Raw genomic sequence first — 25578 nt, forward strand, 5'->3', positions numbered from 1 at the left:
AGCGCCCATCTCCCTGTGCCTGATGACATGTGTGGGGCCCAGGGGGTGCTGCAGGCCGGGTCTGCCCCTGCCAGCGAGCCTGGGATTGCATTCATGCCAGTGGGTGGGAGCCCGCCCTGCATGCAGCTGGCCGCCCCATCTCTGCCGCTCCCCCACAGGGCCCAGCCCAGGGCAGTCGCCCTCCTTACCCAACTAGCCACCTGCAGCCGTTGGATGAGAACAGACCCCCCGGCTGGCCCACGCTGCCCTGGCACTACCTGGGTGGGGCAGGGCAGAGATGTGTCGTTGCCTCCAGAACACCCTGTCTGGGGGGCCTGATACCACAATGGTGGGCCGGGCTGGGGGAGAAACAGGTGTCCCATGGGGCCCAGCAGTTGCTGCCCCACCTCATGCAGCCCCTGCCCCCCTGTCAGTGCAGAACGCTCAGCCTGGGGCAGGGGGGGTAGGGAGCAGGTGAGGGGATCCTAGCTCTCCATGGGGACAGCGACCGCCTTGCTCTGATCCTCGGCTTTCGCCTCGGGCTCCCCCGTGGGCAGCAGCAGTGCCGGGCTCGGGCTGGAGTGACGCTGCTTCCTCATGAATGGGAAAACCCTGCCAGAGAGAGCCACAGGTTAGTGCCCAAGGTGGGGGCAGTGCCCAGGGCAGGGGCAGTGCAGGGCAGAGTTAGCATCCAAAGCAGGGTTAGCACCTGGACGGGGGCTATGTGGGGTGGGTTTAGTGCTAGGAGTGGGGACAGTATGGGGTGGGGTTAGTGTCTGGGGCGAGATTAGCACCCAAGGGTGGGTTAGTGCCTGGGACAGGGGCAGCACTGAGTGAGGTTGGCACAGGGGGGAGGGGGCAGAGCCAAGTAGGGTTGGCACGGGGGGGGGGGGAGGGGCTGGACCAGCTCTCCCCCAGCAAGCCCCTGGCCTCTCCCTTGCTCCCCTGCCCATCCCACAGGCCTAGGCTGGGCACCCTGTGCCTGCTGGCTGCCCAGGCCCCACTCACCGTTTCTTGGTCTCCGGGGGCACGACGGCCTCTGCCAGCAGGCTGCGGTATAGCTCCGACTTGAGGAAGCGCGGGTACGAGTCCTGGGGGCAGCGCAAAGCGTGAGGGGGGGATGAGCCCCCGGCCGGCTCACACCCTAACCCCTGGCCAGCCCAACTACGGGCCTCCTCACTGCTCTTCTCCCTCCCAGTGATCAGCCCTCCCCACGACCCCTCCGCCACTCCTCAGTGACCAGCCTGCCCCATGGCCCATCCCCCACTTCTCAAAGAGACCAGCCCCGCCCCCACTCCTCAGCCACTAGCCTGCCCCACACTGACTAGCTTGCCCTGGGAGAATGCCCTTCCGCCCCATCCTCTAAGCAGGACACCCCCCCCCCCCCCGCCCATGCTGCCCACTCCGGGCGGTAAAGCTGCAGCCGAGTGCCCAGGGCTCACCCAGCCCCGTGGGTAACCTGGGGCAGCTAAAGCTGAGGGCGAGGAGGAGGCGCCAGTGCCCAGGCCAGCTGCAGGGGAGGGGCCAGTGTGGGGCAGGGCCCAGGCCCCCACCTTCTTCATCAGCATGTAGATGTGCATCTGGGCATCGTCCATCACGTAGCGATGCGGCGTCTTGATGCCCTCCAGGGTCCTCTCCATGGTCTTGCTGTCGATGTTCACCCAGCGGGTAGCGCCGGGGGCCAGGAACTGCCTGGGGAGCAGGGCACACACCCAGACTGAGCAGGGCTGGCTCGGGGCCATGCGGTGGTGCTCCTGGGCTCCCAGCAAGGGCACCACAGGGGCAATGGCCAGGGGGCTCCCCCTCCAGGTTCGAGGGGCAGAGGCCATGGGCTCAGATCCCACCCGGGCCCCATCCACACAGCTCTGGCCAGGGCACCGGCCAGGGCAGCTCAGGTTGGGGGTCGGCAGTTAGAGAGAAGTTGGAGGAGCCGCCTGCGGGTTCCCAGGTCCCCAAATCAGCCAAGGCCCTCCCGCCTCCCCACGTGCCCTGGGCCCCTCCTGCGCGTCTGGGACTGGCACCCCCCCAGCCTCTCCTGCCCATCTGGGACTGCCACATCTGCCCCAAAGCTCTCTGGCATGTCTAGGACTGGCACACACCCGCCCCCTCCAGCCTTTGCTGTGTATCTGGGACTGGCACATCTGCCCCCAGCCTCTCCTGCACATCTGGGACTGCCACATCTGCCCCCAAGCTCTCCGGCATGTCTAGGACTGGCACACACCCGCCCCCTCCAGCCTTTGCTGTGCATCTGGGACTGGCACATCTGCCCCCAGCCTCTCCTGCACATCTGGGACTGGAATGCACCCCTCCCCCAGGAGGTGAGAGCCGTGCCAGCTCTCCAAACCGTGCTCCCCACTGTGCTCAGAGCCACAGGAAAGAGCTGCCCCGGGGGACCCCGCTGTATGGGCCCCATTGGGCCGTAATACCTTGCAGAGGGGACCATGCACCACCCCCCTCTGGCTGGGACCCACGCGTGGGGTCAAGTGGGAGACATGGTCGGGGGGCAGAGCACTCAGATAGATGGAAGTCCACAATGCAAGCACAGTGGGAGCACGTGTGGGGACTCGGTGTGGTGCGGGTGCGGTGGAGGTGAGGTGTGGGTGGCTCAGTGTGGTGGGGGTCTTGGGGGGGGGCCTCAGCCCGGTACGGATGTCGGGGGGGCTCGGCACAGTGAGGTTGTGGTGGGGGCTTGGGACAGTGGGGGTGTGGCGCGGTGGAGCTGTAGTGGGGGCTCTGCGTGGTGGGGGTGTGGTGGGGGCGCAGCGGGAGCGTAGTGGGGGATCGGTGCGGCAGGGGTGTAGTGGAGGCTGGGCGCGGTGGGAGGGGAGCGTGGCGGGGGTGTGGTGAGGGCACGGCGCGGTGAGGGCTCGGCTCAGCGGGGGTGCAGTGGCGGCACGGCACATTGGGGGTGTGGTGGGGGTTCGGTGCGCTGGGGACTCAGCATGGAGGGGGCAGGGTGCAGTGGGGGTACAGCCGGGCACTCACTGATAGATGGAGTGTATGATGTGGGCAATGCGGGTACAGCAGGGAGCACCTGTGAGGGTGTGGGGCACTGGGGGCACGGGCCAGTGGGGGCACGGCCAGGCACTCACTGATAGATGGAGTGTATGATGTGGGCAATGCGGGTACAGCAGGGAGCACCTGTGAGAGCGTGGGGCACTGGGGGCACGGCCAGGCACTCACTGATAGATGGAGTCCACGATGTCGGCGATGCGGGCCTGCTCCCCGTAGCGCAGCTCCTCACACACCTCCCAGAAGCTCAAGTTCTCAGCTGGCGGGAGAGAGATGCTGTTGGCAGCGCAGAGCAGGGAGCGGCCCAGCCACGCGGCTCACACTCCAGCCCCACAGGGCACGGGGGCCCGTGCATCGCTGGTGAGTGAGGGATGGGGAAGATATGACCCATGGGGGAGCCACGTGCAGAGGAGCCGTGTGAGGGAGGATCCCTGCCGGGCACTCTGCTGCCGGCCGTGCCAGCCCCTGGACCCCTCTAAGCCCAGCAGGTACTGCAGCAGGGGCCCCGGCATCCTGCACGCGCCAGCCCTTCGCCAGCCAACCCCGGCAAATGGCTCCTCCTGCCAGCAGGGCCCCGTTGGGCAGGAGGGAGAAGCCAGCCCCAGCCTGGCACCAGGGGCCGGGGCTGGCCAGGCAGGGGGGTCACTCACCGCTGAACTCCTTCTTGAGGAACTCCAACAGCTGCCTGCGGCCCAGCGTGTCGCCCAGCAGCTCGCTGAAGCTGAAGCCCCAGCGTTCCACGCGCAGCTTGGTTGGTGTCGTCACCCTGCGGCGAGGGAGGAGAGGCCCCAGCCCATCATCCTGAACCAGGCCCACGCCTCCCCGTCTGGAGAGTCCCCACTAGGCCGGGTCTGGCAGCGCCCCCAGGACCCTGCCTGCACATGGCAGCACCAGGCTGGGCCGTGCAGTTTGGTCCCTGCCTGACATGGCAGCTGGGTTCCCCTTGTGCCCACAGCAGTGTCCCCCGGTGGCATGGCAAGGTCTCCAAGCAGGCCCCCTGGGCCAGTGCCGATCAGTGACCCTCACCACAGCACATGGCACTGGGGCAACGACTGAGGGGCCCGGGAACCCAGTGCCCACTGCCTGCAGCACACTGGCATCCTTCCTGCCCCTGCCAGCCCCAGTGCTGGGGAGGAACCAGCCGCAGGCTGGAGCCCCACACTGCAGCCTGTGATGCCCCCTGCCCCGGGCACTTACGTGGGGGCGTTCATGGCCCAGTACGTGGTGTCGTCCGTGATCCAGGGGTTACTGGGCAGGCAGCCGGACATGATGGGATCGTGGGGCACGTACTGCTCGTTGAATTTGATGTACCTGCCGAGGGAGGAGCGATGGTGAGCACGGCTGGGCTCTCCGCATGGCCTCCACCCAGCAGGCAGGTCTAGCGCGGGGCGGGGGGCCTGGGAGCTGTGCCACGCAGCGCTGGGGAGCAGGCAGTGCTGCTGCTCTGTCCCACACGCCCTGCCAGTGCCCCCCTACAGAGAGATGGACGGACAGAGTCTGGTGCCTTGGCAGGCCCAGGAAGGGCCGCTCTTTGAGGGCGCGGGCACGCTCTCCCTCACTGCCCGGGGGCTCTCTGGGAAGCACTTCCGGATGCCCAGTCTGCTGCTGGTTCCCAGCAAGCCCTAAGGATGGGGCAGGGCTCAGGGCCAGGGCTCCAGCCAGGCCTCGGGGCGCGTGTCATGCTGCATAGATTCTCTCAAAGCCCTTCCCAGCCCCACGGCCCATTGCACCACTCTACATCAGCCCTGGCCATAGGGCCTGGCCCCAAGGCGATTCCTAGAGGGGCTCCCTGTTTCTGCAGGCACCATGTCACCCCCACAAGCAGCAGGGCGGGGCAGGGCCAGGGGCCAGCGCAGAACCAGCTTGTGTCTGCGAGGGTCACACAAGCACCAGCTCGGGGTAGAGATGCCACCAGACCACAGGAGGCTGCAGTGCAATGCTGAAATAAGGACGCTGCCACCTTTGGGGGCCGAGGGCTGGGATAGCAGGGGCTGCGGGTCAGGATTGAGGGGCACCAGCAGAGCTGGGGGTGGGGGAGCCCCAGGGCTAGTCTAGCACGGGTTGCGGGTCAGGATTGAGGGGTACCGGCAGAGCTGGGGGTGGGGGGAGCCCTGGAATAAAAATCCCACTAGCTAACTCCAGTGGAGTTCTGGGCCTGGGATGCTAATATCCTAGTAGCGCCCCCTGCTGGAAAAGGGCATCCCACGGGGTAGGTGCCACTCCCACTGGGAGCCATCAGCTGAGGGGGGGCCTGGCGCTATTAGGTGTGAGTCTGCACCCCCTCCCCCAGAGCCAGGGGCAGCTGCAGGGCGTTAGTCCTGTGCCCAGGGACCAGGATGGTAATGCCAGTGAGGCTCCCTGGGGCCCTCCCCAACGCCCACCTGGGGATGGCAACTTACCCCTCCAGGCAAATGGAGGACTTCACGCGGGTCCTGCCCATGGCCTTTCGGCAGCACTCGATCTGGGCGCAGGCGCAGGAGGGAGCAGAGAGGAGTGGGGTTCAGGGAGTGCCTGGCCAGCCCGAGACACAGGGCACAGACCCCAGAGGGGCAGGGGCTGCTCCAGCTGTTACCTACCCCCACCCCCCAGGCCATGGGGAAACAGCGAGAGCCTGAGCCAAGCCCTGGGTGGCCGAGGCCCAAACCTCCCCATTCCTCAGCCCTTTCTGGACAGATTTAGCAGCTTCCCCTGCTCCTGGCAGGGTGGGATACAGGGCACAGCCACGGGCATGGCCTCTCCACTCTGACCATGCCCATCAGCCCTGGCACGGCAGACACAGTCCCATGCAGTAGTACTGGCACAGCCATCGCTGTGGGGTTTCCAGCAGGGTCACGATCATGTCAGAAAACCCGCAGGCCTGGCTGGGCGAGCCACAGGCCATCAGCAGCCTCCCCTCCACCCAGCTCCCCGCAGGCCTGGCTGGGCGAGCCACAGGCCATCAGCAGCCTCCCCTCCACCCGGCTCCCCGCAGGCCTGGCTGGGCGAGCCACTGGCCATCAGCAGCCTCCCCTCCACCCGGCTCCCCGCAGGCCTGGCTGGGCGAGCCACTGGCCATCAGCAGCCTCCCCTCCACCCGGCTCCCTTAGCTCAGTGTGGGGCCCTGCACAGTCCCCGAGCCAAGGCCCTGCGGAGCAGCCCACCCACTGCCCAGGGTGCGGCTGGGCCAGCACCAGCCCCACACTCACCTCCCGCTTGTAGTAATCCGTGTTCTCGGGCTGAAAGAGACCGACAGAGGAGCGTGAGTGCCCAGCCGAGCCCCCGGACAGCCCCTGCTGCGAGCCAAGAGCTCGGCTGTGCCAGCCCTGCCCAGAGGGGGTTCACCCCAGCGTCTCAGGGCTTGGCTGCTAGCCCGCCTCGAACCATGCCAGCCTCACACCCATGGCGCTCCCAGCTGCAGCCCAGCCCTGGGACTCACAGCTGTGTCCAACAGCCCAGCCAGACTGGGCCATGGGTGCTGGGCAGACTCTGGAGGGCACTTTGCTCTGCCCACTGGGGCAGCCACACTGGGCCCACCCCAGCTGGGCCAGGGCCAGAGCCCTGGAGGAACAGCAGCAGGATTCCTGCCCCCCATGCTCCCGGGGGGAGAAGGGAAAGCAGCGAGCTGCTCAGCCATGAACCCAACGCCAGGGTGACAGGCACCTGCAAATGCCCCCAGCACACAATGGGTACCCAGCCCCCAGCAGGCAGCACCTCACTGCACAGGAAAGGAGGGGTCAGGTGCTAGCACTGGCACAGAGCTGCCTGGCACCATCCCAGGCAGGTGTCCAGGAGAGCGGGGAGCCAGGCAGCCAAGGGACAGTGTCTCCGCAGGATGCAGGGCCTGTGGAGGGGGACACCCTGGCATGCCAGGCCATGTAGCCACCAGCTGGGCCAGAAAGGATGGCGTGACTGCAAGGTGCCCGCTGAGAGGGCGCTGCACCCTGCAGTATGACTGCCAGCACAAACCCAAGAGCTGCAGCCCCCGGCGCTGCCCAGCCCCATGCCCGTGGTGGGGGATGGGGATCCGGGATGGCCCAGAGCCCTGTTCCAGCCACTGGAGAGCACTGCCCCCTCCCCCACGGCCTCCTTCCACCCCACCCAGGGGGCACAGTCACCAGCCCAGCCTGCGCTCACACGTCGGTAAATGGGGGAGCCTGTGCCCTGCTCTAACTGGGTGCCCCCCAGCCCTATGCAGCCCAGCCCATCGCACAGGCCCATCGTGGGCAGCTCTGGGTTAGGGACACTTACTTGGACAGAAGACGCGGCACGAGACAGGAGAAGAGAAGAGAAACAAAGCCCAGCGGTTAGTAAGGAGCCGGCACGACAGACGGACAGGAGAGGAGAGGAGCCCCCGGGGGCTGCGTTAGTGACACCATGACACACAGGATGGGGCACCCAGTAGCTGCTGAGTGACAAGCCCCGCCCCCCCCCCACGAGGCCAGCCGTGGCTCCGACGGCGCTCAGCCCCCATCCCAGGGCTGGCTTGGCTAGAGGCCAGGCCCACGGCTCACTGCAGCAAGGGCTCTGACCAGGGGCTGACCCGCGGGCCAGGCCGGGAACTCCATGCTGAGGACTCAGTGCCCATGGGGCAGCCACTGGGACCCTTTGTGCCTCTCGGCAGCTGCTGACATTGCTCCCCCAGGACTGTGGCTGGCTCTTCTGCCAGGGCCCTGTCCCACTACAGTGGCAGCTCTCTGTGGCGGTGAGGGGAGGGTGCCCAGAGCTGGCAGGCGTCGGGCAGGTCACGCTAGGACAGACAGCCCAGGAGCATCAGGCCCAGCCTGTCACCCAATGCAGCCGGCATGGCCAGGGAGTGGCTGGCTGGGGCAGGCGCTGGCAGAGCAGATTTGTATCCACTGGACAGCCTGGCAGTGGTGGGGAGGGACCTGTCCCAATGGTGTGCGGGGAGCGTCAGGGCCAGAGGGGTGGCGGGGCGGACACTGGGTGTAAGCTACGGGGGTTGGGGAAGGCCTGGCCCTCAGGGCTCTTGTCTCCCCAGCAGATCTGCAGGGCCCGGCCCATTGAGGATTCCCAACGGTTAGCAGCGCTGGGGGATTAGCGAGCAGGTGGTCCACACAGCGGGGAGGACGGACTCCACATACAGGGAGGGGAGAGATCAGAGATGTGGTGGGGAACAGCTGGGAAAGACGTTAATACGCCTGGGGACTAATCCCAAGCAGACCCGGCGATGCCGAGTGGGCCAGGGTGAGAGCAGCAGTGACCCAACTGTAGTCTGCAGTGACTGGGGCTGGGCACAGAGAGGATCATGCCCTGGGGCAGGGGGCACTGCCCCCTGGGGGCTCAGGTGCACCCACAGCTGCCAGCAGGCCGAGGTGACACTGAGGGCCATGCTGAGGACAGGAGAGCCGGCATCGCCTCCCCCCGCTCTGGGTTAGGAGAACGGCTGCGCGCTACTCTCGTGCTCCGGGGCCGCAGCCGGTTGCTGCACCAGTCAGCGGGGAGAGTTGTCCCCCCAGGCACAATTGTAATCTGGGTTTCTTTGCTTTCTCTGAAGCATCAGAGATGGGTTCCAGCTGGGGACGGGCCAGCGGGCTCGGGGTGGGACAGAAAACCCTCCATCCTTGTCACCTGGCCGCTGTGCTCTGGGTCCGGCTGATCCCCAGATGGGGGGAGAGAGGGCGGGAAGGAATTTCCCCCAGCGCAGATTGGGAGGGACTTTGGTGGGTTTCCAGCATGGGGCCCATCTGGGCACGTCTCACGTAACCAATTCTCAGGCACTGGTGCACCATGGTCCCGCTGACAAGAGCTGAAGTCCCTGGCCAGGGGTAGCTGGGTGAAAGGTCTGGACTGGGTGGTCTAATGGGCCCTTCTGGCCTTGAGCTGTGTGAACCTCTGAGTGTGAGGAGCGGCCTAGTCGGACTGGGAAGAACTAAGCAGCCTCGCAGACAGGCCCGACAGCAGCCTGTGGCAGTCTGCTGGGAGCCCTGTGCCCCTGAACAAGTGCCCTGGCAAATGGGCAGTGGGGAAGAGCCGTGGGCTGGCCCCAGAGCAGGGTGTGGCTGGCACAGAGCTCCCGTCCCAGCAGGAGGGAGAGAGGTGCACACCATGGCAGGACACTCACCAGCTGCACCCGGCTGATGTGGCAATTCCTCCGCTCTGGCCCATGCTCCATCACGTTTAGGGCTCCTGGCTGCCAGAGGAGAGAAAATGAGGTCAGGGCCCCATTGACTGTCCCCCGGCATCACCCCTCCCCATGCCTCCTGGCCCAAAGCCGCAGTAGCTGGGCATTGGCCACCAGGACACTTGTGCACAGAGCCTACCTCGGCTCTGAGACCCTGGCACAGGGAGAGCCAATCTACCTAGATCCGACCTCGTGGGACCGGTGCAGTGCCCGGGGGTTGGCACACTGACACCAACCTAACCCGCACCTCGGGGAGCTGCAGCAGGGGCTGACGGGGCCCGAGGGGCTACACGGGGGCTCTAGAGCTGGGGGATGCTGAGTGACGGGGTGAGCTGGGGAGCCTATCAGGCTGCGAATGGTCTACTGGGGGGGGGAAGGACTGGGGGCTCTCGCTTGGGGGGCAGTTCACACCACACTGGGTGTGGCCTGAAGCCACCCCTTAGCACTTCCCGTGCCGCCCTCAGGGTTCCCAGGGGCAGAGGGCCCCGCGCCCAGGTCCCCAGAGGCCATGCGGCTACACATGCCCCCTGCACTACAGGCAGCTCTCTTCTCCACCTGCTCCCCATGGGCCCAGGTACCAGAGTCACCACAGAGCAGGGTCTTTGTGCTGCCAAGCAGAGAATCAGGGCCAGCCTCTGTCTGGAGAGGGGGTAGCCCAGGCTAAGCATGCTGGGATAATCCTGCCATGGTCCCAGGGTCCCCCGCCGGGAAAGGGGCTGGAAAGCTCCAGGTCTTGTCCAGTCAGACCCGCAGCAGCCAGCAAACACGCAGCCTGATTTTCAACAGTGCCCCCAGGCTGGGGCGCCCCCTGGGGCCGGACGGGCGCCTCGAGCAGGGCTCCCCAGTCTGGGGCCTGGGCTCCCCCGGCAGGCGCGGCCACGGAGGGCAGAGCGGGGAGCAGGGCAGAGCCAGACACACATGGCAGCAGGCCCAGCACCCTCTGGTTCAGCCCAGTTCCCCAGGGTGGTAGCTGTCCATCACAGAAAGAGCCCCTCAGGGTGCCAGCTGCCAGCTGCAGCTTGGTCTCCATGGAACCCTGGGGGGCTGCAGCCTGGGCCTGGTCCCGCAGTCCCGAGGGCACTAACTATCGCGGAGTTAGCGCTCCCTGCATGTGGGACGTGTTCAGACGACTGGTGGCCTTGGGCATGGGGTGCTGCTGCCCCAATGCCGGACTCTGCCCCAACATCCTCCAAACAGCCATGCGCACCCCTTACTTCCCCTCACCCGGCCCTTCCAGCAGGGAAGACCTGGGCGCAGGGCAGAACAGCAATCCAGCCGCAGTGCCCTGCCCCTGAGCTGGGAGATCCCCCAGGGACAGCGAGGTCCCGTCTGCCTGCCCAGCCCCCATAGCAGCAGGCGGCGACTGGCATTAGGCTAAAGGGAAGGCAGAGGATTTAACGCCAGCTGTTATGGCCCGCTCCCCGTGAGCCGGCGCTAATGCGCTGAGTGCTGCCTGCACCCGTCCCCTGGGAGAGCGCGCCAGGCCGGGCATGGGGGCAGCTGGCCTGGGGTGTTGAGAGGGGAGCTGCGCTCCTGGGCAGAGCTGCTGGGAGCTGGCACAGGGCTGTGTGTGCCCCGCTGTGCTGCATGGCCCAGGGAGAGGAGACCCACCTCCCGCGGAGCAGAGCTCCGTAGGGGCGCGGGATTAGCCCTGGGAGCCAGCTGGCATGGAGTGGGGGGAGCAGCCCCAGCTTCTCAGCCATTGAGGGCTCTCTTCCCTGCGCCAGCCCTCAGCTGCTGCCTATGCCCTGGCAAGTTGCAGCCTCATCACACTAAGACACAGGGGTTGAGCCCTGCTGGGGGAGGGACAGCCACCCCCTTCCAGGGCTCTGTGGTACCAGGCTGGGTGCCCCTCAGAGCATTGGAGGGCTGCCCAGAAAGTCAGTGCCCTCTGGTGGGCAGGGAGGGGGCGGCTGATACACTCCTAGCTGGGGCAGTCGCTGCCAGCAGGCGGCACCAGGGCAGGCGAGTGGCCTCCAGGCTCATCACTCACTGCCTGGAGCCAGCGCCTGACCCTGTGGGGGTGGGGGCGGATGGAGGAGGCACCTCCCCACCCATGCATCCAGCTGGCGTGGCTCAGCGGGGGTGCTGCCCGCAGGGTCCAGGGGCCTTGGCCTGACCAGGAGAGAGGTGCCTTCAGCCCAATAGGAGCAGGACCTTCCAGCTGGTCCCAGGCTGGGACTGTGGGGCTGCAGGCGGCTCACACCAGGGGGAAGCTAGCAGCAGTTTGGGGAGGGGCTGTGCTGGCTGGCAGGAGCCAGTCGCAGCCGTCGCACTGACCAGCCCCACAGCTAAGCAGCCCCTCAGCTGGAGGCCCTGCCAGGGAGGCCTCAGTGGGCCCTTGAGCTGCCAGCGCAGGCAATGATGGGACAGCCCCCTGCCCCTCCAGGCGGTCGCCGCAGGGCCCATGTCTCAGCCAGGCCGACTCCGACAGGCTGGGGGGCGCCAGGGTACCTGAGAATTCCCCCTCCCTGCCCAGCCTCTGCAGATGTCTGCCCTCAGCTCTGCTATGGCCCAGCTCCTTTCCCTGCAGGGGACACGCAGGGCTCATGCCCAGCACGGACGGCGCTCAGGGCGGCAGTGCCAGTGAGGCAGGTGTGGTGTGCCTGTCCCATAGCTGGCGAAGGGGCTGGAATGCAGCCGTCACCCCACCACACAAGGCTGGCTATGCCCCACCTCCGGGGTGTTGCCCTGCCAGCACGTCTCACCCCGCTCCACCCCAGGGGCTCTGCCCAACCAGCGTGCCCCACTCCACCCCCTGACCCACCCTGGGGTCCTGCACGACCCCCTGCTCTGCCCTGTGGGTCCCGCCCCATCCCGGGGGTCCCACCCTGCCAGCGCGCCCTGCTCCTGCCCCGCTCCACCCCAGGGGCTTTGCCTCACCAGCATGACCCACCCCATCTTCTGCTCTGCCCTGGGGGCCCACCCCACCCCTGTTCTGCCCTGGGGGTCCCGCCCTGCCGCACCACCACCCCAGGGGTCCTGCCCCGCCACCCTACCCTGGGGGTCCTGCCCACACACCCTGCCCCTCCCCACCCCAGGGGGTCCCGCCCTGCCCCACCCTGGAGGTCCTGCTCCACCGCCCTGCTCTGCTCTTAGGGTCCTGCCCTGCTGGCACGCCTCGCCCCGCCCTACCCCGGGGGTCCTGCCCTGCCACCCTGCCCCATGGACCCCGCCCCACCCTGGGGGTCCTGCCCCACCGCCCTGCCCTGCCCCGAGGGTCCTGCCCCGCTGGCAAGCCTCACCCAACCCCACACACCAGGGGTCCTGCCCTGCTGGCATGCCTTACCCCGCATAACCCCGGGGGTCCTGCCCACCATCCTACCCCAGGGGTCCCATCCCACTCGTGCACCTTGCCCCTCCCCCACCGGGGATCCTCGCCCCACCTCATGGGTCCTCCTGCCACCCTCAGGGCTCCCCAGCAGCCCCACCAAGGCGTTCCCCCTCCCGCTACGGGGGGCCCCAGGGCTCTGGGCCGGTGGCAGGCTCCCAGCATGCCCTTACCGGGGGCCTGTTGACCAGCCAGTAGGCCTGCTCCTGGCAGTCTATGACGATACGATCCCCTTTCCGTCGCTGCTTGGCTGCCCTGTCAATAGAAGGGTAGCATCAGAGCACGGCGTTGCTGGGGGCAGCTGCTCACACCAACCCCTCAGCCAGCGCAGACGGGTCCTGGTGCCTCCCAGGAGAGGGGATCACACCAGGCCTAGGCCTTTCCCCACATGGGGCAATGGAAGCTCCAGGCCCTGCCTCGTCCAGAGGGGCACCCGCAGTGCCCGCACTCACGTCCAGTGCTTGAACGCACCTGCCTGGCTCCATAATTGTCCTGCCAAGATTGGCAGCTCCCTCGGCCTTCCTCCCAAACGCCACACTCAGGCAGAGCCACCCTGGGCTCCAGTGCTTGGACACCCCAGTCCCTGCTTCGCTCAGCCAAGCTGTGGTTGTGGTTGGCTGGGTGGGTCGGGCACTGACCTGGGCGACAACCCCCTACTGCTGGCCCTGCTCCCAGGCACCAGGGCAGAAACACAGCAGCCTCTGGGAGCAGCCACTCCCAGCACCTGCCCCAGGAGGCGGTGGGAAGGAGCTGGCCAGGCTGTGAGCTGCCGCCAGCCGGGACTCAGGCCCTTCCAGTCTGTCGGGCAGTCCCTGCGGTGGTCACTCGCCAGTGCCCGTCTGGAAGGACCCCGGATCTCCCGCCCCACTGTGCTGGGCTCATTCTCAGCACTCAGCAACGGCTTTGTGACCAGGCCCCACGGGCTCTCTGGCGGAAGTGCCCCGGGGAAGCTGGGAAGGGTGGGAGGCAGTTTGAAAGGGTGGATCAACAGGGAAACCGTTAACAATGCAACCACTGGAATTCAGATCATCCGTGCATCACAGCGACGCAGCTCACCTGGGCCGGATTCCCTTGAGCCTACGCCCTGCTCGGCCATTCACACTAGGGCAAAGCGGGTGTGAGACGATCCGCTCAGAGGGTAGGTGGGCACTGGTGCCAATGACTGCCCAAGGTACTGGGTGACTGGCCCGTGGGCTCAGGCTGCCAGCAGGCACAGGCACACAGCTTGGCATTGGTGCTCATGGTTCTGTTTGAAACTGTATGGGCTAGAGAGTAGCCCATGATTTTGGGAGGCCACGCTGGGATGGGCCTGGGTGTCAGTGAGTGCCAAGCCCCCGACCCATACAGCGCCCCCTACAGGTCACTTTGCAGCCTGACTCTGCAGGAGAGGGCAAATTTGTAGCACGGTCTGTGGCCACGGGTCATCGAATTGTCACAGCCCTGGGCATATTGATGCCAGCTGTGCCAACATAGATGGCCAAAGCACTGCTTGAGCCTGTCCCCCCAGCCATGCTGCAGTGCTGGGGTTCGGCCTACTGGAGGGGACTCACCGGAGCTGCTCCCGCGCCTGCATCACCACAAAATCCCAGGTATGGTTGATCCTCTTGTGCAGCAGGTTGTAGTTATCCTAAAGCGAGTGTAAAAGGCAGTCAGTCGGGTGGCCCTTCCCCCACAGGGCTCCCCCAGACCCAATCCATACCAAGCAGGGGTGTGGGGCCCCCCACCCCAAATTCAAAGGGCTCTCAAGCGCTGCCTCTGCCTGCAGCCTCCTGAGCTCGACAGGACTCCCGATCCATTGACTCTCCACATCTGCTCCCTGACCCTGTCCACAGCCCCCTGCTGTCCCATCCTGGGCTTCTCCTCCCAGCTCCACCAATGCCCCTGCCTTAATCCCAACCCCCTATATTTCAGACATGGGCTTGCGCTAAACAGAGACTCAGAAGTGGCTCAGATGAGACAAATGTCCACTACGGGCTAAGCTAAGATCCCTCAAACTCATGGCACTTGTGACCTGAAGAGGGTTCGGATTTGCAGCCATCTCCCCTAGGTGGACGCTCAGTGCTCTGCCCCCCACTCCCAGCACTGCACCCTGCCCCCCATCCCCGTGCCCTGCAGGGCTGTGATGGGCTGCAATGGGCAGAGCTCATACCTTCTCGTGGTCTATCAGGTCGCCCTGCTTGCAGATGTTCTTCTTTGCCAGGTAGATTGCTGCAGTGAAGAAGAGGGGCTGTGTCAGGGTGGGGAGCCCAAAGCCACGGAGCTGGGCGGCCCTGGCAGCCTGGGCCTGGCACTGCCTCAGCTTTGATCTCTCAGAAGGAGTCATGCTAATGGGCACCCGTTCCCCTTTGCTCATGCCCCCCCAGGGAAGACCCTTTCCTCTCTGCACTAGGATGACATCAGGGAGGGTCAGGGGCTTGCCCATGCCCTCAGGGCCAGGATCAGAAGGCAGGACACCAGGCCTCCAGCTCTGGGCTCTGGCTGCGTCTCCTACAGCTGGGGCTCTGGGGAACGGGAGCCAAACACAGCATGTACCAATGGGGGGAGGGAGGTGTGACGTTATTGACATAAATTGGGACCATATAGATCATTGTTGCAACCAAGGTCCTGTAGTGGCACCCAAATCTTGTATAAAGGGGGTCAAATGGGGTGTCTTAGACAAGGTCAGGGTTTACTGGTTATGATTATGCTGTCTATATGTGTGTATCAGTTTTGTAGTTGAAGTTATGAATCTTGGCACTATACTGTCTGTATGGCAAACTTATGCTATGCTTCTGGGTGACATCCCAGACAAGCTGGGATTAGCTCTGCCTAGCCTCCTTGATGGCCCATTAAGGACCATCAGCTATACAATGGACCCATGGAGAGAAGGCAGATACGCCTTGTAACTCAGCAAAGTATGCAGGAACTGGCCCATATGACTCCAGACTCCATGTTGCTGTAATTTTCCACAGTAAGAACAAAGAGGTGTTCTTACACCTGGAAAAGACTATAAAAGGCTGATGCCTCATCTCCATTTTGTCTTCAATCCTGCTTCATACCTCTGGAGGAACTTTACTACAAGCTGAAGCTTTGAACAAAGGACTGAGGACCCATCCCAGTGGGGGTGTATTCCAGAGACTTGATTTGAACCTGCAGTTTATTCCATCGCTGCTGCAAGCCTGAACCAAGAACTTTGCCATTACTGTATGTAATTGATTCCATTTAACCAATTCTAACTCTCATCTCTATCTTTTTCCCTTTTATGAATAAACCTTTAGTTTTTAGATTCTAAAGGATTGATAACAGCGTGATTTGTGGGAAAGATCTGATTTGTATATTGACCTGGATCTGGGGCTTGGTCCTTTGGGATCGAGAGAACCCTTTTTGTGTATATTGGGATATTGGTTTTCATAACCATTTATCCCCATACGAGCGGCACTGGTGGTGATACTGGGAAACTGGAGTGTCTAAGGAAATTGCTTGTGAGGTTGCGGTTAGCCAGTGGGGTGAGACCGAAGTCCTCTTAGTCTGGCTGGTTTGGTTGCCTTAGAGGTAGAGAAACCCCAGCCTTGGGCTGTAACTGCCCTGTTTTAGCAATTTGTCCTGAGTTGGCACTCTCAGTTGGGTCCCGCCAGAACCGCATTGTCACAGGAGGGCACTGGCTCAGGGAACCGCAGGGCCCAGGGACACCCCGCTGGGACGGGGCCTTTCCCGCTCACATGGCAGCTGGCAGCCTGCGCCCCAGAGCCGCGTTTCCTGCAGATAGGGGGTGAGCAAGAGAGGACACCCACCGTAATCCAGCTCTGTGGCTGGCCACTTGGAGCTTGTCCAGAAATAAGGAGTCTGTGGAGAGACAAAGACAGACGCTGAGCGGGAGCTGTGAGGGTGGGTCGCTGGCCCTGGCCCCACTGGGGAAGGAGCTGTGCCAGGACTCACTGGGCTGGGGGTGGGTCTGGTAATGGGCCAGATCAACACCGCCACTCCTGGGGAAACTGCGGGAAAGCTCCAGGCCAGAGATGCTGGAGCAGATGCCCTCAGCGCAGCCCCTCTCCACGGGCTGGGCTTCTCTGGCCACAGCTACAGGACACAACCCAGCCAGCCGGGCGGAGCCTGGTGAGCCCCAGCTGCACAGCCTGTCTGCTTGCGGGCAGAGCACTGCAGACTTCCCTGCACGCCCGCCAGCCTGCCTATGGGGACCCATCCCACAGCGCTCGGAAGCAGTGCATCCTGGGAGATTTCAGAAGGTGCCTGTTCATATTCACTTGGGCACCCTGGCAACCTGCCTCTTCACTTTGCCAAAGGGGTCTCTGCCATGCCGCGAGACTCTCCCTCCACAGCTGCTCCTGCAGTCCCCCCAGCCCTGGGCATCTGCAGGGGTACAGTGGAGCAGTGCAGGGTGCTGCCTGTCCAGTGCCCACAAGGCTGGAACCAGCCCTAAAGTTGGGGTCTCGCTTCCTTGGTACCCGCATTGAAGGGTGTTAGTGCCAGGGTGAGCCAGGCTGGGCTCTGTCAAACCACACGACAAGGGCTCTGCAGCCGATGAGCATGGAGCTGCCGCACATCATGCCCCTCAGGCTGGTCCTCTCCAAAGGGCACTCACCTGGGCTGGGCCCCTTTAAACTCCCTGTCCCCAGCCCTGCAGGGAGTGCGCCCTCCTGGGTGCTGGGGCGCCATGGCCCTCACTGGCCAGCAAGAGGCTGCTGCTGCTGGACAGGGCACGGGCAGCGCTCCCCAGGGCGAGGACAGAGCCTGGGTGGAAGGTGGCAGTCCCACACGAGGGTGGCAGGGAGCCCACAGCCGGGTGGCTCACTCACCCTGTACATGGCCCTGTCCAGTGAGCGTTGACCCGCTAGTGTGATAAAGGAGAAGGGCCAGGCAGGCTGGGTGGGTGCTGGATTCAGTCATAGAGCAGAGTGCCCGTGCTGCGCTGGGCCCCAGGCTCCGGGCAGGACCCTTTAGGCGGGTAACATTAGCCTGACACCGTACCCTGCAGGGACGGTGCAATGGGCACATACTGGCTGCCAACCACAGTGTCTGCAGGGCCTGTCCTTGGCACGGCTCAGTATGTCGGGGGCATCAAGAAACCTAGAGCGAGCGCTTCACGGGGACAGGCCTACCTGGAACCTATAGAGTGAGTGGGCTCAGAAGCCCAGCCCTGGGCCCCTCGCCAGCCCCGCTCCAGCGCCAGGCCTACCTGGAACCTGTAGGGGGAGTCATCGGCCCGGAGCACCAGGCTGCGGGGGTCCTTCAGGGGGTAGATGTAGCCGTGCTTCACAAGGAGGTTGCCGAGGTGCAGGGACTCTGCAGGAGAGAGCGTAAGCGGGGGCTGGGAGAGGAGGGGGCAGCTCCCTTCTGACCCGCGCTGGGCCTGCGCCTCCCGCCTGCACTAGAGTCTCTTCCAGCCCCATGTGGTGCCTCAGTTTCCCTGAAATCCCCCTTCAGGTGTGTAGCGAAACCCGGGCATGCCGCTGGCTCAAGTGCCCCCATGTCACCGGGGCTCAGTAGTATTTAGCCGGCATTGCTCTGCAGGGCTCCTCACAGCCATTGCAGGGAGGAGCCCCACACCCCAGGTGGGGGTTGGAGGCATAGCCTCCTCCCTGACCTCTCAGCTGTTCATAGGATCAGGGCCGAGCATGGGAGAGAGGATGGAATGACGGCACCTGAACATGCCGAGCTGCAGGCCGGTTCCCCGGGGCCCAGAAGAGCGGATGGGACGTGCCTGCACCAGGGCTGCTGCCATCCTGAGGGGCCCAGCCTGGCGCAGAGCCCACAGCACGACGCAGCAAGAGCCCATCACGACTCAGCCCCAGCCCCGGCACATCCCCCAAGGTGGGGACAGAGCTTCCGGTCCCTAACATCAGCCAGCGGAGCACGTCCCAGGGACAGCTGGACCTCCAGGCCCCATGGCCCTGCTCCACCCAGAGCCATGCAACGGGGGGTGCAGTGGGGAAGACGGGCAGAGCCCAGCACGGGATCAGGACAAGAGGGAAGGGCAAGAATGGGGCAAAGACACAAAGACGAGAGCAGCAGGTTCCAAGCAGAGGAATAAAGGAGGGTCCCTGCTTTCCCAGAGCAAGAAAACGCAGCCCCTCCCCATGGCGTTCACGCCAATCCCCGCCAGCAAACCCCGGGGAGGGGGCGTTCCCTGCCCAGGAATGCCTGGTCCGAGTGCTCCCCGCCCACGGCGAGTGCCAGCCGCACCAGGCCCACCCACAGGCATGGCACAGGCCACCCAGCCGAGTATGGCCAGGGCAAGGACTCGCAGGTAGCGGGGTGCACAGCGTTCACAGTGGCCGGGGCCATTCAGGGGCAGCGTCCAGCGTCGTAGATGTGGTGGTGACTGGCCCCAGCTGGGTCCTGGTGCTGGGAGCACAGAACACTCACAGGGCAGCCCAGATGGGGGCTCTGCAACTGCTGGCTCTCCCCTGCCGTGAGCTGTGCCCAGGCCACAGCCCAGGCCGCATGTGGTCCCCCACTCAGCTCTCTGCATATCACTGCACCTGGCCCAGCCCCAAAGCAGGGCAGCTGGGAGCTCTGACCCCAGCTGGCTGGGCAGCTGCCTGGTGGTGCAGCCATGAGGAGCTGCTGGGAGGGTGAACCCTGCCTGCTGACATGGGGCGTGCCTGGCCCCCTGAGAGCCAGACCAACCCAGAACCATCTCCCGCTGGCCGTGCCGCTCTGGCAGGGGTGGGGAGGCTGGAGTACAGGGGGGCGGGGGCTGGGAACATAGAACAGGACTTCCCTTGGGGGGCAGGGTTGGCTATAGGGGAGAGCGGGGCCCTAGGAACGCTGGGGGGTCAGATACAGCCTGCCAGGGAGCTGGCCGGAAACTGTCAGCGCTGGCGGCTCTTGGCTGGGGGCCAAGGTGCTGAGTGGCCCATTTCCATTAGCTCCTATCCCTGTCCCTGCGACAGCGCATGCCTGGTTGGAGACAAAGGGGGCATCCCTCTGGGCACCAGGACCCCAGCACTGTCTACCCTCCCTCCCTGCCTCCTGGCCCAGAGCCCAGCTCTCTTGGAGGGGGGCTGACTGCCAGGCCAGGGCGACACTGAGGGGGAGATGCCGCCCATGGCGGCAGTAAAACAGGCCCCACACACCGCGCTGGCGGGGACGGTTCTGTGCCCTCAGCACCAGGCTGGAGAAAGAGATTCGTATCCCAGTGGGGTGGGGGGTATATCTTGGCCTGGACATGCCTGCCTCACTGCTGCACTGCACACGGCAGGCAGCCACCTTACCCCACCCCTGAAGTGGCTGCAGTTTAAGTCCAATGAGCGTTACTGGGCATCTCTCTCTCACTCCACTTTTAGGTCGATGTGCCCGCAGCTAAGCAGTCCCAGAGGCTCTGAGGATTGGCACCAGGGAGATGGTCCTGCAGGCAGGCTGGGCCAGGCTGGCCATGGGAGCCATATCGCCCCACAGCACCCTGACTTTGGTGGCTCATTCTTGGCCTTCACGCTGGGTGAACTGCACCTCTGCACCTGCTGCATTGCAGCCCCTTCCCTGCGCTCTGGGACTCAGACCCAGCAGCAGCAGCCCGGAGAGCTGCCCACTCCACAGGCTCCAGGAGAGGCCTGGCTGGGCCCGCCCTGGGGTAGGCTAATGCTAGACCTAGCGAGGCTCATTCCCATGCCCGCTGCGCCCCTGGCAGCAGACCAGGCTCCATGGGGAGAAGAGGGGAGCGGCTTGGGCAAGCATCCTGATGAGGCAGCCTGGTGATACAGGGGCCAGATTGGGGCCTGGAATTGCCTTGGCCCAGCAGGGGAGTTGGCAGAGCTCACGTCTACGGGTCCTGCAAACCAAGTGAGCTGGTCTCATCTGCCCCCCGCCCCCTGCAGGGCTATAGTCTCCGAATACCTGTCCTGTGGGGGCGGGGGGCCTGACACCCACGGCACAGTGCCTGTCAGGGCGGGGGACACTCACCCTCCTCAGAGATGGCGTACTTCTGGATGAGCCACTCCACGATGTCGTTACCTGGGGGACAGGAGTGCCCGGCATTACGGGGTGAGCTGTCAGACAGGAGACTAGGCCGGCTGGCGTCCCTGCCCTGGGCCAGCCCAGCTGGGCGGGGACCGGTGCAGGCACAGCCAGGCACTATCATGCAGGAGGTAAGGGGTGCCCAGCCTGGGTGTGTGTGTGGGGGGGGGGAGCTGCGAGCACAGGGGACAGCGAGTCAGAAGTGAGGGGCGTTGACACAATCTCCACATCTGTGTATAAAGGTGACACAGGCGTGGGGCAGGGGCAAGGAGGCTACGAGGGGGCAAGCCCAGGGGGTGAGGTGGGGTGGGGCAGAGGCGGTGATGCAGTAGTGGGGCAGGGATCAGGGGCAGGGGGGTGGCAAAGGGGGTAGGGTAAGGGCACAGCTGAGGGAGTAATGCAAGCATGTGGGGGCAGGCCAAGGGGGTGACATGGGGGCAAAGCAGGGTCATAGCTGCGGGGCTGACACATGGGTGGGGACAGGGGAGTAACACAGGGGTGAGAGGATGTCAGGACCAGGGGGGCGGTGGTGATGCAGGGATGGGGCAGTCAGGGCCGAGGGGTGATGCGGGGCTCACAGGAGGTCAGGGCCAAGGGAGTGACGGGGCGTGAGGAAGGGGGTTGTGGCCAGGGGCTGATGTGGGGGTGGGGCAGTCAGGGCCAGGTAGGGGTGGGGAAGGGCTGCTGGCCTCCTTGTCCCTGCCTGTGCGGGTCCCCACCCAGTCCCAGCCGCTCTGCTCTGTGCCTGCCAGGCCAGCAGCAGTGAGCACACCAGGGCCTAGCCTGGCCACAGAGCCAGCTCCCCACTCAGCCCTCTGCCCACACCAGGCTGCCTGGGAGCCTCCAACCCCCAGGGCTGCTCCTTGGGGCCTGGGCTCTCAGGTCCAGAGTGCGGCTCAGTGGGCTGGGAGCAGCCACGCACTGTGCACACCCCCACCATGCACGCCGTGTGAGCTCACAGCGATCACCACACACACAGTGCGCACACACAGACCCAGGCACCGGTGTGCGCTCACAGCGATCACCACACACAAAGTGTGTGCACCCCCACCATGCACAGTGTGTGCTCACAGTGATCACCACACAGTGCGCACCCCCCCACTATGCACGCAGTGTGTGCTCACAGTGATCACCACACACACACACCACATACATTGTGTACACACCCATGGGTAGCCCCCAGACAGTGCTTGAACACACACACACTGTGCACTTACAGTGACAAGCGCATGCCATAGTGCTTGCACACTCCACACACATCGCACAATCTCCCCTCCCCAATCACCCATGCCTCACAGTGTGCAATCACATCAACCCCCCCACCCCACACACACTCAGAGCCCTTGCCCAGAGGATGGCAGCGGGGGGAGCTGCAGTGCAAGGCACACTCATTACACTAGCACTCCTGCACACTCACGGGGGGTCCCAGAGCTGCTCTATGCTCTCAGATCCAGGGCACGGTGCACAGGCACAGTGAGCAACGGCAGTCTCCCCACCGAATCACCACTGCCTGGATCTGACTGGCTCAGGCCGGGCTGTACAGCCCCGAGGGGCGAGTGAGTGGAGGGGATGGCAGGGCTGGAGGGGCAGATGACTGACAGCCCTGGGGGCACGAGAGCCACATGCAGGGAGGGGGCAGGCGGGAAGCCTGGCAGCACTCACCGGTCATGGCGTGTGGGATCACCGTTATCAGCAGGCGCTGGTTTCTCATCTTGATGCCCATATCGGGATCCTGCATGCTTACGATCACACGCTCCATCTGGGGTTGAGAGCAGCGGAAACGCTGGCTTGGGGACAGCAGACTACCCCCCCCCCCCCATGCTCAGCATGGGATCGGCCAGCAAACCGCGAGCGTTCCAGCCCCTCTGCCCGCGGGCAGGGCAGGGCAGAGACAAGAGGGGAATGTGGGGCCCTGTGGGCAGCACAATTCAGATCGGACAAATACCGGGGGATGCACAACGGAGGGAATAACCTGAGCTGCTCCCAGTGACCTGCAGACCCCGGCCCGTGCATTGGCTCAGGGAAATAATCCTGGGCGTCGCTGAGGGCAGCTCCATGGAGAAAAAACCAAACCAGGGGCACGGGGCATGGGATGGGGAAGGATGCAGGGAGCATTGTAACGTCTGTACATAAATCAGTGATGCAGCCTCGTCCAGACACTGTGTGAGGCACCGGTCCCGCAGCTCACACAGGATGCAGAGCTCCAGGGGTGCAGAGAAGGGCGATGAAAAGGATCAGAGGCTGGGGAAAGCGAGGAGCAATTGAAACGACTGGGATTGTTCCTTTGGAGAGGGGATGGGTAAGAGTCTGTTATCCTGTCCTCTATCAGATACTGACTGCTCTAGAGATGGTAGATTGGGAGCGTCTCTTCTCCCGGTCTCGTAACACAAGGGAAATTCAATGTCACTGAAAGGGAACAAATCCAATGATGATCAAAGGAAATGTTCCTCACACAACACAGCCTGTGGCACTCACTGCCACAAGATGCTCTTGAGGCCAAGAGCTCTGTAGGATTCCAACAGGCACTGGGTGTTTCTCTGGGTAACAGGACCCTCCAGGGTTATAACAAGACAGACTAAAATAACGGAGAGCTTTGGCAGAGCTACAACCCCTCCTGCTTCTGGGCAGGAGCCACTCGCCGATGGGGTCACTCAGGAGGAGACTTTCCCAGGGGCGGGCCAGCCCAGAATTCCCTGCTGGGGGTTCTTGCACCTCTTGGGAGCTGCTGACACTGCCCAAGGAGACTGCACGGGAGGGGGCCTGCTCCATGCAGCCAGGCTGCTCCTTCCACAAGTCAGGCAAAAAGCTCCAGTGGTGCCAAGTGAATACAGACTGGCCGACCTCAGGTAGGCACAGACTGTGACCCAGGGACCCTTGGCAGATGGCACCAGGGGAACATAGGGGTTTACAGAGATCCCAGGGGTTGATATATGTAAAATAGGTCACAGGGTGGCAAGGATGTCTCTACCAAGAACCCACTGACCTCTAAAGTGGGGTTTGCTGCGACCCCCTTGGAAAATATTTCAGGCTGTGACACCCCACTCCATACCATGCCACCCTTATTTCTGTGCTGCTGCTGGTGGCAGCGCTGCCTTCAGGAGCTGCTCATGCCAGGGGATGCTCAGAGGGCTGGAGTGTGCCTATCACGAACCCGACGAGGGCCAGCGGGCACTGTGTAGGCTGGGAGGGGAGGGCGTGTGTTGTCCGTGGCTGGTGGAGTCGGGGAGCTGAGCCCTGGCTTGCACAAACAAGACTTCTTCATGCTCAGGGCAGGTGACAGCGAGGTGCCTCACAGCCCTGGGTACCCCCAGGAAGCATCACACAGACCAGCTCAGAGCCTGTGCAGACACTGCCCGAACCCCAGGGACCTCCAAACTCAGGCAGGCAGACATTGGCCCTCGGGCTGTGCTGTGCGGACACTGCCTGACCCCTAGGGACCCCCTCGGCCTGTGCTGTGTGGACACTGACCTTCGGCCAAGCCCCACGCAGGATTTGTGTTTTCAGCAGCAATCCAGCTCCCATTGGATTCCCGGCTGCCACCAGCACGGGCTGGGGAAGTGTGTGGGGGTGGCACTTTCCGAGTGTCCCTGCTCCACTGTGATGCTAGCCAGCAGAAATAACAATCTCCCTCCCTGGAAATAATTCCTGCCCTGCTTTGAGGGGGACAAAATAAACACACAACCCGGGCTACAGAGTACATGGGGACAGGCAGCCCTACCCCAGCCCATTGGAACAGAGGAGCAGATGGGATGCAATCCGGTTTTGAACTGGACTGAACAAACCCTCATTAAGGCAATGCAGGGCCCTGGGCACAGTCTGGGGGTGCCCCCCCCCGACCATGCTGTGGCCCCACTCTCCCTTGGGATGGCAGCCGAGGTCAGAGCTAAGATGAATGGGCAGGTCCCAGCTCTTAGAGCTGTTATTTCAGGCTCTCTGCAGACTCAGACAGGCAGCACTTGCCTCATCTTTTCAAGCTTTTCTTGCGTCCACGAGGGCTGAAGATCTCATTTTTTGCTGAGAGCTGGTGGGATCCCAAGGCTCCAAGAGCAGGACTCCAGCCTGGGCTATAGTGCCTGGGCCTCAATCCCGGCTTTTTACCAGCTCGGGGACCTGGAGCTGAGTTTTTTGAGGCTGCCACTGTGTTCCCAGAACCTGAGCATTTATTAGAGACCCAGCAATGGCTCGGGGCTGCTGAGAGAACTTGGAAGAGGGGGCCCAATTGCAAGGCCTCGTCCAACAGGGAGGGGAAGCAAAACAGAAGCAGGGCACTGCCCTGGCATCCCGGGGGGGCGGGGACGGCAGGACAGAGGCAGGGCACTGCCCTGGCATCCCGGCGGGGGGGACGGGACGGCAGGACAGAGGCAGGGCGCTGCCCTGGCATCCGGGGGGGGGGCGGGGATGGGACGGCAGGACAGAGGCAGGGCGCTGCCCTGGCATCCCGGGGGGGACGGGACGGCAGGACAGAGGCAGGGCGCTGCCCTGGCATCCCGGCGGGGGGGGGGGGGGGGACGGGACGGCAGGACAGAGGCAGGGCGCTGCCCTGGCATCCCGGGGGGGCGGGGACGGCAGGACAGAGGCAGGGCGCTGCCTTGGCATCCCGGGGGGGGGGAGGCAGGACAGAGGCAGGGCGCCCGCTGCCCCTGACAGTACTAGCCCGAGGGGACCGGCCGGGTGTGCGGGACACTGAGCCCCACTGCCCAGGCGGCCGGGAGGGCAGGACGGTACCCGGGTACCCGACCCCGCCCGGCTGTCTGCAGACTCGGGTCTGGGCACCGCGGGGCTGCCCGACTGCAGAGGGGGCGGGGCGGCCCCGGGGGGCCGAGCCTGAGGGTCCCAGGGCGGGCCCAGCTCCGCGCCCCGCGCTCCGCTCACCTTGGCCAGGCCGGGCATCTGCAGGCGGCGCAGGGCGGCGATGGTCATGGCCGGGCGGGCTCCGGGGCGGCTCTGCAGGCATCGGCATCGGGCCTCTCTGCTGCCCCCGCCGGCCGCCAGCCCGCCCGGAGCCCGCCGCGCTTAACCCCCTCGACCCCGCTGCCCTGCACCGCCTTCGAGCTCCTCCGCCCCCTCGAGCCTCTCCCCTTCCTAGTGCCCCCAGGCCCCCAGCCCCTATCCCGTCCCCTCGCACCTCCGCCTTCCCAAGCCCCTCCGCTCCGCCCCGCCCCCGCCGGCATCGACCAGCCCC

At 64.6% G+C, this 25578-nt stretch overlaps 1 protein-coding gene across 2 annotated transcripts; it reads right to left on the reverse strand.

Moving 5' to 3' along the window:
• Positions 1–464: 464 nt before the first annotated feature.
• Positions 465–25316, reverse strand: RGS11 (regulator of G protein signaling 11). Of its 2 annotated transcripts, none has more exons than XM_065412427.1 (17): positions 25269–25316; positions 22059–22155; positions 20343–20393; positions 17617–17723; positions 16214–16265; positions 14593–14651; positions 13994–14070; positions 12617–12698; positions 9053–9121; positions 6177–6206; positions 5391–5452; positions 4189–4302; positions 3642–3757; positions 3163–3250; positions 1533–1671; positions 988–1070; positions 465–591 (listed from the first exon to the last, which is right to left on the reverse strand). In XM_065412427.1, exons 1-17 carry the CDS (start codon positions 25314–25316, stop codon positions 465–467), a joined length of 1401 nt encoding a protein of 466 aa, XP_065268499.1. The 2 variants fall into 2 exon arrangements, with proteins under 2 accessions (XP_065268499.1, XP_065268498.1); XM_065412426.1 differs by lacking the exon at positions 25269–25316 and adding an exon at positions 23865–23918.
• Between the last annotated feature and the right edge of the window lie 262 nt (positions 25317–25578).

This window comes from Emys orbicularis, chromosome 10, assembly GCF_028017835.1.
Source record: "Emys orbicularis isolate rEmyOrb1 chromosome 10, rEmyOrb1.hap1, whole genome shotgun sequence".
Classification (NCBI taxonomy): Eukaryota; Metazoa; Chordata; order Testudines; family Emydidae; genus Emys; species Emys orbicularis.